The sequence below is a fragment of the Malaclemys terrapin genome, chromosome 3 (assembly GCF_027887155.1).
Source record: "Malaclemys terrapin pileata isolate rMalTer1 chromosome 3, rMalTer1.hap1, whole genome shotgun sequence".
Lineage (NCBI taxonomy): Eukaryota > Metazoa > Chordata > Testudines > Emydidae > Malaclemys > Malaclemys terrapin.
Window position 1 is genome coordinate 171554642 of NC_071507.1, and position 12945 is coordinate 171567586.

Here is a 12945-nt window from a genome sequence, read left to right on the forward strand (position 1 = left end):
GAATGTGGTATAATACAGTTCATGACTGTCAGAGCCTACAACTCAGTCTCAGCTTTTAATGAACAATTTTTGTAGAAGAATGATGTTGTGGCCTAGGCTCTGCATTGGAATTCATGATAGCTAGGTTCAGTCCTCAGCCTTTCCATACACTTTGTGTGTCCTTGAACAAGTCATTTAGCCTGCCAGTGCATAAGTTCTCCATCTTTCACTTGTCAGTTCTGTTTTTATTTATATTATGGTAGCACAAAGATACACCAATCAGAGAGCATGGTCCTATGGTGCTAGACACTGTGCGAAGGGATGAAACAAAGACACTCCCAAAGAGATGCAATAGGAGAGTATACAGATACATGGAGAATGGGGAGGATGCGGGTGAGTTAACAGCCATCAAGGGTACATTTGCATATTTCTGCTGAGGATGGGGAGCTAAAGGAGAGGTGTTGTGGTTGCTATTACAGGTGGCACCCCCTTTACCTGTACGTTGGGGGGCAGGGAAGACCAATATTGCCAACCACACATCTTCAGAAATAAGAAGTTATACCCCAAAATCATGAGACTGGCTTTACAACCGTGAGATTTAGAATAAATGAATGGTTCTTTTCCTTTTCCTTCTGTTTTTGAGTTTCCAGGGTGCACTCGGGCGATGTTTGCAGCTTTTTCCCCACACCCAGTAAGGCTTTTTTCTAAATGAAAACTGAGGTTTTCATGTAAGCATGTGGCTGCAGGAGCTGTGGCTTTAAATAAAACATCAGATATTGCCAAACTCATGGTACAATTGCAATTATATCAACACTGAGACAAATATTGGGGCCAAGAGGTAAATTCACTGAGCAGAGAACAGGCTAAGTGGGAAGCAGGAGCTCAGTGAGATCAAAGAAGGAGCGAGCAGGATGCTTTGAAGCAGGGAGGTGCAAAGGAAAATGACTGGGAATGAAGATCCTTTCCAGAAACTGCTGGGATTCCCTTTGAGACTTTTTTCCCCCACTCGACTTCCCAAGAAATTAATTCGACTCCAGCCTTCGGCACTCACGTATTGTTATGTGGCATACAGCAGTGCTACTCTGATGATTCATTTACTTCCCTAATTCTGTCTTCCAAAAAATGAGGCCTCCTTCCATGAGTTAATTATTCATGTCAGGCCAGGCCTCAGCTACACTCCACAATAGACTTCACTTGTTTTCAATATCTGAATTAGAAAACAATTGTATGCAAAGAGGCCTTATAGTACAAACCATTTGATTATTTTAACTCAATATTTTCTTGTATCTTGTTAACATGGCTGAAGTGCTCTGGGTGGCCAAGGAAAATGAATTCCTGCTACAAGTCTATATCAATCAGGAAACAGAAATGTAAAACTTGCACTACATTTCATTTTTTCATCCTTAATGTACCACTTTCCTGTCACGACAGGTGTATGATATGAAATTGTTTTCAGAGAGCGTTGTTTTTTTCCCTGTCTGTCCTTCAACTTTTAATTTTTCTCAGTTTCTTCAGTAATTGTGGGTATACTTGGTTTTATCATTTGATGGAGTGGCTTGACCCACAAGATATGCTTCATTCCAATGATAAACATTACTGTTGTATTTCTGTCAAAACAACAGAGATGGAGGTTTCGTTGCAGACTATTTTGCTTTCTGTGGCTGGTTCTCTTTTGATAAAAAGTAGCTGTTATTTGTCACACTGACAGGTACACCTACTGCGAAATGCTGGCGATGAAGTTACCATCACTGTACAGTACCTCAGGGAAGCTCCATCATTTCTAAAGCTCCCATTAGGTAAGAAGAAATTAATGGGTACAGTTAATTTTTTTTCCCTTTGCAATATTTCTCATAATGAGCAGACACAGAGAAATAATCTTATTTTCAGATATAATATAATATAAATGGAGATATCCCATCTCCTAGAACTGGAAGGGACCTTGAAAGGTCATCGAGTCCAGTCCCCTGCCTTCACTAGCAGGACCAAGTATTGATTTTGCCCTAGATCCCTACGTGGCCCCCTCAAGGATTGAACTCACAACCCTGGCTTTAGCAGGCCAATGCTCAAACTACTGAGCTATCCCTCCCCCCTCCCATATTTTACTGCAAGAAGCTTTATTCGTTAATGTACATTATTATTTAATGTTCAATGTGTAAGAATATAGGCCCAAATTTTTAAATATATATAGGCGTTGCTGCGCTCTGTGTGCAATACTTAAATCAGTGGTCTCCAACCTTTTTATGTTAAAGATCACTTTTTGAATTTGAGAACAACCCAGGATCTACCCTGTCTCTTCCCTGAGGCCCCATCCCTTCCTGAGCCAAAGCCCCACTCACTCCACCTCTCTCCCCCACCCCCACTCACTTTCACCAGGCTGGGGCTGAGGGGTTCAGAGTGTGGAGGGGGCTCCGCGCTGAGCCTGGAGCGGGGGGGGTTGAGTGCAGGAGTGAGGGGTGCAAGCTCTGGCAGAGAGTTTGGGTGCAGGAGGGGGCTCCAGGCTGGGGCAAGGGTTTGGAGTGCATGAAGGGGTGTGAGGTGCAGGCTGCGGCTGGGAGGTGCTTACCACAGGTGTCTCCCAGTCGGCAGCGCAGCAGGGGTCAGGCAGGCTGCCTACCTGCCCTGTCCCCATGCCACTCCTGGAAGTGGCTGGCTGCTGGCATGCCTCTGTGGCCCCTGGGGGGAGGGAGGCAGTGGGTCTCCATGCACTGCCCGCAAGTACTGCCCGCACCTGCAAGCGCCACCTGTGCAGCTCCCATTAGCTGGTTCCCGGGCAATGGGAGTGGCGGGGACAGTGCTAGGGATGGAGGCAGCACGTGGAGCCACCTCTCATTTAGGGGCCACAGAGATATTATCCATTAAATAGTATCCATTAAAACCAGTGCGAGTGGCAACTTACCAGTGTAGAAAAGGTATTTTTGGAGTATGATCTGCACACAAACTATAGAATTTTTTTATTTTGTGAATTTAGGCAATGTATTTGATAAACTATATTTGTATGTTTCTGACTCTTCCACACAAATATTTTATAAAATAAATGAAAGCATGATTAGTTAAATAATGATCATCATCAAACTTCCACTGTTATAAGGCATTTTAGAATAATTTTAAATACCTGTTTTTAACAGATTTAAAGGCCTGAAGAAACTACTAAAAACCCATACATGCCCAGTAGTGTTCAAAACTTGGTAGGGGTTTATTCGGTAACTTTCCCATAGAATGTGGTTTTAGCACGTCTGGCTATATAAAAAACATTTATGAGATACAGCGACATGGCTGCTTGGAAAAATTAAATAAAGTTGAATCATTTCTTTCTTCTCTAGTTAAAATATGTGCATAAATTGTTATGGAGAAGATGAGCCTTATTGTACAGTTCTATGAATGTATTTCCATTTTTGCTAAGCCCAACAAATGTGCATGGAATAGAAGCATAAAAAAGGCATATGGACATGAATGATTGTCATCCTCTGTTATGTGTTATTAAGTTAGAGACTTGATCAGCCTATTAATGAGAAATGATTTAAGAGGAATTTCAAGTGATTGCTGCAGACAGAATAATGAATTTTGGTGATAATGAATGTGGAGCTGTGAGTTTGATTTTTACATGCTTTTATCAATATATTCAGATTGCCATAGTAAATTCAATGTAAAACATACATTATTTCAATGTGAAGTTTGCACAATTAAGCACGCAAAGAAAAAAAAATGGAAGAATTAAATCTAAAAGCAAAACCTAAACCCTGTGCTCTTTGGCATTTGCATTGTAATAGTATTTAATTATGTAATCACATACTATTTCTAATATAATATATGTTATCTATAACCCAAATAGACATACATTTCTCAGATAAGTTGCCATCAAACAATATGTTTACAGACAACCTCCTAATGCATACATGCATGAGGAATAATTAGCTCAAAACTTGGCTTTTGAGCACATAACCATGCAATATGAACATTGCAATAATGTGTTTTCTTGCATTTAATTTCCCAATTAAAATAATGAATATCTCCAATTCTCTAAAATAACAGGCATTCACCAACAAAAAATCAGATCCATTAATAAAGTTTACATGGCCACTTAATAGGCACCATTCAAGCCAAGTGCTAAGATGTATTTACAAACCAGTGCATGCATATGCCCTTAACCTGTGACTAGGGAATGTAGCTATTAATTTTAATGGGAGATGTGTGGCAAAATTCTCTATTCAGCTTTCAAAAACTCAACCTTACTGTAAAAAGGCTTAATCTGACAAACTCTTAAACATGCGAGTAATCCCATTGAGCAGTCTGTATATAAAGATAACTAACTGCCTTCATCTTTCTCATCCTGTAAAGTATAGCCTATGATCAGATGCATACTGTTGCTTGTCATGCTAAAAGGCAATCACGTGTTTGTTTTTGTACGATGTCTTATTTCACCAATTCTCACAATATAATCCTTCCTCGGTTGAAATAATAATGGATTGTTTAATATTTTAAAATAGTTAAGCAATTATCTATCACCTTCTGATTTGCAGGTTCCCCTGGACCATCCAGTGATCATAGCAGTGGAGCTTCCTCACCTCTCTTTGACAGTGGTTTACATTTGAATGGAAACTCAACTAACACAGTAAGCAAATTGATTCCAGTTAGTCTGATTATAATCTGTTACCACTATCTTCCCAAACCTAATTTCAAATGGTGAATGAAAATGAATCTCTGTCAAGGGTATTATCATAAGGCCATTGGCTAACTTCTAAAAGTTTGAAACAATACTTTTTCAAGTGAACTTTCACATGTTTTATTGAATTTCATAGAAATACAGAAGTCAAAATATTCCTGCCATGCCAGAAGGCATTTCAAGATTCAATTAGTGAGAAACCAGTTTACATGCTAGGAATGAGAAAATGAAAAAGAAAAAAGGAAGGTAGGGGGGGGATAAGAAAATTGTATTAGTAATAGGTCTACGTTGAACCAAAATGAATGCCACCTATTTTACAATCCTCAGCATGTAGTTAAAAAATGGGCAGATGTAATACCATGCAATGGTCTGTTGGATCTGCTGTTTAGAGCCTTTTTCAAGGCAGGCGATTATTCACCAAAGCTGTGGCATGTATGATAGTTTTAGCAGATAGCACCGTTGCTTCTTTAATATAAAGTGTGTGGGTACACAAAGAAAGTAAAAAGACACAAACAGCCCCTACACCCTCACCCTTCTTTTGCTGACCTGTCACAATCCTAATTTTTATACTTGGGTGCCAGCTTTCCCAAAGAGGATGGGAAGGGGAGGAGCAGTGATGCAGCCATAGCTATGACAACCTTTCACTTCAACCAACAAAGTGAGGCTAGTGTAGAAACAAGGAAAACTCATATTGCACCCAGTGAAAGGGTGTGGTAGGAAACTTCTAGCCATGCTTCCCCAGCACTCCCAGAGGCATTGTGCATCAGTCCAGCTCATTGTCTCCAGGAGCTCCAACTGGGATAATGCACATCTGCAGACACTCACTGTAGGTCACAGTCTTCTGTAACAGGTCTGTTGATGCACAATGCATCAAATTCATGTTTCTTCTCCATATCATCAAGGCTTATTACGCTTTTGTATTTTTGATTCATAGTGTCCATTCCCTCATCCCTTCAGCTCAGACAGTGTTGTCTGTCTCTACTGCCTGCTTGTCTGCTGCTCTCAGAAACATCATTGTATTTTCTCCCATAGCATCTTTCCTTAATGATGCCCATTCCCAAACTGATCCATAAGGCTAATACTCACTCCACCACCAGAACTTGATGACAGATGACATTTTGATTAAAAAACTAGAGCAATATAAAATTAACATGGAACACATTACATGGATTAAAAGATGGCTAACTGATAGGTCTCAAAATGTAGTTAGACATGGGGAATTATCACCAAGTGGGTATGTTTCTAGTTGGGTTCACAGGGATCGGTTATTGGCCCTTCACTGTTTAACTTTTATCAATGACCTAGAAGAAAAACGAAAACTCTCACTGATAGTTTTCAGACAACAAAGATTGGGGAAGCGGTAAATAATGACGAGGACCGGTCACAGAGCAACCTGCATCTCTTGGTAATCTGGGAGCAAGCAAACAATGTGTGTTTTAATACAGCTAAATGTAAATGTATGTCTAGGAACAAAGAGTGTAAGCCATAGTTACAGAACGGGGACTTTATTCTGGGAAGCAGTGGCTCTGGACAAGATTTCAGGGTTGTAGTGGATAATTAACTGCGCGCAGGAGCAGCTCTATGTATTTTGCCGCCCCAAGCATGGCAGTGAGGCAGCCTTCGGCGGCATGCCTGCGGGAGGTCCGCTGGTAATGCGGATTCGGCGGCATGCCTGACTGCCACCCTCACGGCGACCGGCATGCCGCCCCCCCCTATGGCTTGCTGCCCCAGGCACGTGCTTGGTGCGCTGGTGCCTGGAGCCGCCCCCACTGCACATGAAGTCCCAGTGTGACACTGTGGCCAAAAGGGCTAATGCAATCCTTGGATGCATAGAAAGAGGTATCTTAGTAGGAGTAAAGAGTTTTTTGTACCTCTATATTTGGCACTGCTTGAATATTATGTTCAGTTCTGGAGTCCACAATTCAAGAAATGTTGATAAATTGGAGAGGGTTCAGAGAGGAGCCATAAGAATGATCATAGAAAGACATAGAACCATAGGGTTAAAAGGGACTCTGAGGGTCATCTAGTCTAACACCGTGATAAAGATTATTAGAAAACATGCCATACAGTGATAGACTTAAAGAGCTCAATCTATTTAGCTTAACACAGAGAAGTTTAAGGGGTGACTTATTTATTACCTATAAGTACCTACACAGGGAACAAATATTTGATAATGGGCTCTTTAATCTAGCAGAAACAAGTATAACATTATCCAATGGCTGTAAATTGAAGTTAGACACATTCAGACTGGAAATAAGACATACATTTTTAATGGTGAGAGTAATTAGCCATTGGAACAATTTTCCATCACTAGCAATTTTTAAACCAAGACAGGATGTTTTTATGAAAAGATGTTCTAGGAATTATGCTCTAGGAATTATTATGGGAAACAAAAGAGACAGTTTACCATTTAACCCTACGGCAATGGACAATAGGTAGATATACACAGCCTAGGGAGTATAGGGAAACAATGAGACAGTGCTAGTCAGCATGATAGGCAGTGGTCTCAGCACACTAGCTGCCTTATCATTGTCAAGTATTTTATAGGTATCATAGCCCTTCAGAGGCAGGTACCATTTATGTTTCTACAATGCCTAACAAAATGAGGACCTGTTCCTGGTGAAGGCTATGGGATAAATAATATTAGATACTAGAAAGCTATTGTACCAAGTATCTGAAAGAGACCTTAGCCTCTCCAGATTCTAGACATCTCTACGCTACTTCCTTCACCCTCCATGTGTGGTTTTTATGCTATGGTTCCCAGATAACATAGTTATGAGCTCCAGTATAAATGACCAGATAAAAAGTCTAGTGCATGGCTGAGGACTAAGTACATTGGATACTATTTTGCTATATGGTTTGCCCTTTTACTGTGCATTTTGGGAATACTCCTCCTTTTTGGGTGATTACTATGTGATGTATTACTGGTCTTGGTTTACCCCATATGCTGATTTTTACTTATTGTATAAAATTAAAAATAAATTATTGGAGTTATATGGACCCATAACAAAGAAAATCAGAGTTTGTTTCTGAGATGGAACACTGAAGATTGTGGGCAAAGCTCAAAATCCTGTAGCGAGAGAGAGAAAGAAGAGGTGAATATCTAAAACAGTTTAGCTTTTAAATATCCTTGAACCAGATCCCTCTGAAGTTTTACAGTCTCACAAGAAGAGCCACCGTATGCACACAAGAAACTATGGAAAGAAGTCAAAGCAGAGCAAAGTGCTGCATGGTATATACTTGGCCCAATAGAAAAGTCACAACCTTCTTTCATAGGAAAATGTTTGAAAAGGTTGCCCATTACTCCATGAAAAAGGAGATGAAAAGGCAAGATTTCAAATGTTCTGTAAAGAAAGTGGTCTTAGCTTCTGAGATGGCCCACTAAAAGAAGCAGAGATACTTCATCAAAGTAAACTGTGATCAAAACAGGCCAGTGAAGAGGTCATGAAAATGTCAGTTGCAAACTAAAGCGTTTTTCTATTTTTTTAATAAATGTCATTTATACAGTTAAAAAAAAAGACCAGGACTATTGTTTTTCATGAATTGCTCTCTTCTAAAAGTGGCCCAATTTGCTGTTATAGTTTGTAATGATTCTCAAAACCCTTTAATGGAACTCCTGGACAGAGGAGATCAGATTGAGCCCAAGAATGCTTGTTATTTTTCTTATTCTATTGCAGTAGCACTTAGAGGCCCCGTCTAAGATCAGTTCCCTACTGTACTAGGCATTATACAAACATGCAGATAGAGAGAAGTCCTGCCCCAAAAAGCAATCTAAAAAGACAAGACAGACAAGAGATAGGAGAGGGGAATTATTATGTCCCTTTTACAAATCTGATTGTCTATCTTGGGTACTTATATGGTGCCCTTCACCATAGTTTGATTGCCATTCAGTCTAGTACCTTACCCGCAAGACCATGCTTTCAAGTGTGCTCACATCAGAAATACACATGCTTGTCAATAAACTGTTTCCTTAGCAATGAGTCCCATTAAATAAAAATATCTACATACTCACTGGAACTATGTGAAAAAGAGAAAAGTACCTTTTAGAACTGTTTGTGCCTTCTTTTTACATCTTCTGCATGGTGCTTAGATTCTGTGATGAACGGTAGGCTGCTTGGTAATGATTAGTGATCTGTATTCCCCAATATAGTTGGGATGGTGTATTAGACTATCAGAGGGAAACAGAAGTCCCTATGCACTCACATGTAGATCCAGTCACAAGACCAGTGAATACAAGCCAATAGTGTGAATAGCTTGCTCCGTTGTTGGGTAGTTAGACCATCACAGAGGTATTCCCCTACATGGCCTTGCTGGTCCACTGGGAAAATCAGTTTGACGCAAAAGCATGAATTAATATCTTGTCAGTGTAAAAAGGACACCATTGTGCAATATGGTTGTTGAGGCCAGACAAATCACGAGGGTGGGGGCTTTCAGAAAACTCAGATTCCTTGAAATAGGGGGGAACAGACTGGTTGTTATCCAGGAAACAAGCTGAGTTCAGGCTGGGTCCCAAGAGACCATTTTTTTGGCTTCCTAAAAGAATGTAACTTGGTTCTGTTCTGTTCTCTTGTATTTTAAGAGGGAATCCTATGTCATTTAGCTTGTGGTGAAGCATAAGATGACATGAGACTAAATATGCTGAGATAAGAGCCTCTTTTTTATCTCTAATGCTTTATTCCAACTGTTACATAAAAATACTTTGTTTTAAGAAGGCTGTTGATCACTAAATCACAGTTCACAGGTTCACAAAAGGAGGAAATGCAGGAGCCCAAAACTCAGTTGGACACTGATAAGTGCTTGGTACACACAGGATACTGTAATTAGATCCCAGTGGAAGAATCACATGATTCTAGCCCAAGTCAGTTAAGGGCAAGAGACCTAAGACCTGAGCTAGGTGCTCTTGGAGACACTAATAAAGGGGCAGAGGTGCAGCCAGCCTGCAACCATGACAGATACTATAGTGACAGGTGCTTTAGAAATGTGTGTAAGCTAGATAGGTGGGTTAGCTGGGGAATGTTTAGGCTGCAAGTAGCCAGACCAGTGAGTAGCATATCCCACTTCTATCCTCTCTCTACAATATATAGTTCTGTTTTTGAACATTTAGATATTGACTGTCATTTCCAGTTGTACAAACCATTTTTTTCTCTTATTGTCTAGTGAACTATGAAGTTTGAGTTTATTCTGCATATCTGTTTCCTGCTGCTTTTTTTTTTTTTTTAATTTCCCTTTGAAGTTTCAAGATTTCAGATGAGTGCCCTGGCTATGAAAGTAACTTACCTAGTGATATCTGATAGAATCAACCACCACTCCACATCTGAAATCCTAGGATTCCATCATCAGGATGAAAACATATGGTTATGAACTGGATGAATCCTTGTTATGAGTTGAGTTAAAAACCCCATTGAGGTTGATAGGTGTGAACTCACCCTTCAGATAACATAGGTGAGGGCTTATGCTCAAGATAAAAAGGTGAGTGTGAACGTGCCCAGGAGCTTTTGGCTGAGTATTGTTTTACATAGAAAAACCGGGGGGAGGGGGTGTGTGAAAAAAGCTGGGATAGAGCTTTTGGATCTGATGTTCACTAAAGAGCTTTAGGATTTATAAGCTAAGAAACTGCTCCTCTGCTCATGGTAATGTACGTTACTTGTAAATAAACAAGATTGCTGAAAATACCAGACTTCATCAATTTCTATTTCCAACTGGAACATCTCCAGGGCCCTGAATTTTGACTAACTGCTTGGGACAAAAAAGGGGCAACCCTATTAAGAGTTTATTTCTTGAATCTCTAGCTGATTTCCAATTCATGCTGTTTCATTTAGAAATGTATGAGCATAAAATGTGACAAATACTAAGTATAGCTACCTTGTTTAGTACTGGCTATGCTCGTGAAAGTAGTCATCATTATCTCAGTCTTCCATTGGGAATGCTGAGGAGAAAAGGGACAAGTCACAATAGATGAGCCCTGCCAGGCGCATTTCAATATTTCAGATGGCAGCTGCTGCAGCAGCAGTCACGGCTTAACTGCACTAGGTGTCAAAAGAAAACAAACAGTACAACTGTGTTTCCCTTTTTCTGTTGCAATGAAATGTGAGAGAGGAGAGGTGTCATCTTCTGTACTGGCCTTAGAAAAGCAAAGCTCTCTTTTAATACCGCTGTGGTAAGGTTACATTTCTGAGAAAATCATTTGAGAAGGAGGGGAAAAAAAACCCTATAAAATGACCTTTTCCATTATTCTACCAGGGTAGATTTGTTCCCTTCACTATATTTTTAATTTCCTTACCCAATCGGTTTAAATAACTCAAGTAATGGAGATTTCACTACTGCCTCTGAAATTATTTTATATTCTAGTTATTCTCAGTGTTAGAAAGTGTTTTATAATGAGTAAGATTGCATGTAGAATCTCTAGGTTGGGATTTTCAAAAGTGTGATACCTGGGTCTAATTCACTGAGTTAATGGGAGTTTTACTATTGACTTTAGTGGGAGCAGAGCTAGGCATGTTTGAAAGTCCTACCCCACTAATATTTTAAATATCTGGCTCACCGTTGCCACTTTTAATACTTCAACCAACCTTGTTTGTGCTCATTTTATGAAGTTAGGCCTGATTGAGCAGGTGAGTAATCCAGTCTCTATTCTGCAAAGAAATTAAATGCTCACTTATGTTCCACTGAAGTTAAAGTTAAGTACATGCAAGTTTTCTTGAATCAGGGCCTTAGACAACAACCTTCTGAAAGTGTAAATACTGCATAGATAAAAGAAACAAAAAAAATTATAAGAAGTGCAACGTGAACGAACATTAACTAGCATTTACTGACCATGGACATCTAATGCCAGCCAAAGCAATATCCATTGAAAAACTGAAGATAATATAATGATTCATGATCAGGGTGGAAGGCTTCAGTTTTACAAATAAGAGTTGGCTCAAACCCATATTATATATCATTGGGGGGGGGGGGGGGGGAGAACTACCTGCTCTGGGCAGGTGTATCCAATAAGGGCGCCTGCTCAGGGATACAAGTGAAGGCCAACAGCTGATCTAGAGGAGGGGAAATTATTCCCCAAACTGTGGTGAAGGTGGAAGAGCTACAACCTCAGAACCATCTGCTGTGTGCAAAAGGGTTTCTGAGAAGGGGGTTGGTGTCCCCAAACAAAGTCACTACTCTACATCTCCTCTGTTCCAAGGAGATATAGCGAGCCAATGGGATTCAATGAAATATGGTCCACATTTTAGGCCAAACTCCATAATGCTTATATCATCCACAGATTTTCCACCTGAAATGTACTAACCCTAAATGAGGTCATTACCAGGTTTTGCTAGTCCAAGAGCTGAAATGATACAACATTGCAGTTGCTGGAATAGCCAGGGTGAGACTCATGAATAAAGGTCACCATTTTGTGGTGAATGCAAGTCTACTGTATTCTGGAGTAACCAGGCATATAAACAAGATGGCACTCATCCTCCAACCACTTTTTAATAAATCACTCACAACATGGGACCCTATCATTGACTGCTATACACCAGAGGCATTGCTATGGGCTGCTGTCCATCACTGTAGTCTACGCCCCCACTGAAGAAGCTACAGATGCTATTAAAGATTAATTCTATCAGCATCGGGCAGCAATGATGCCATCTATTCTGCTGTACACGCAACTTGCTGTACTTGGAGACATCATGATGTACCTAGTCATCCCAGAAATGGCTTCAGAGCTATTTTCGGGCCATTTTGCTCCAGAGCAATAAATGACAACTCTGAGATTACTGTCCTTTTGTGCTTCTCACAACATTACCTTTACTGGCAGTTTGTTCAGGCGCTTAGATATCTATCAGGAAACTTGACTATCCAACAGTGACCAGACGAGGAATGAGCTGGCCCTGCATTAGTCCAGAATTGTAGTATAGCAATGTCATACTGGGACTACAGAGGTGCAGAAGCCCCGGCAAACACTAGTCATCATCCTCTTGTTGCTAAAATGGCACTTGCTGCTCAATTTCAATTAAGTTTGAGGCACAACACATATATAAAAATTCAGCACTTGCTAACACAATGTCACAGTGAAAAACAAATTTGATGTACTAGGTACTCTTCTGGTTGATGTAGAATTAACCTAAATGGCCACAAGAACAGACCATTTCTCCAGATCATTTTGAATTTTAATCCTATTCTCCAAAACATGTGCAACCCCGAAACGCAGTCCCTGATCCTGAAACTTGTGTAGCTGCATCTATGTTGGAAGAGGCTCACTCTGCCATAAAGAAACTGAAGAAGGCATGCTGCTAGACCCAACAGTAGGGAGAGGGATAGCTCAG

The 12945-nt window shown here is 40.3% G+C and overlaps 1 protein-coding gene across 5 annotated transcripts in view; it reads left to right on the forward strand.

The window, feature by feature from the left end:
* Positions 1–12945, forward strand: part of SNTG2 (syntrophin gamma 2) — a 461693-nt gene that overhangs the window by 292760 nt on the left and 155988 nt on the right. For all 5 annotated transcript variants that reach the window (XM_054024597.1, XM_054024598.1, XM_054024601.1 and 2 more), the window contains 2 exons: positions 1688–1775; positions 4497–4588. In XM_054024597.1, the coding sequence (XP_053880572.1) occupies positions 1688–1775; positions 4497–4588 (180 nt within the window). The remainder of the gene's footprint in view (positions 1–1687; positions 1776–4496; positions 4589–12945) is intronic.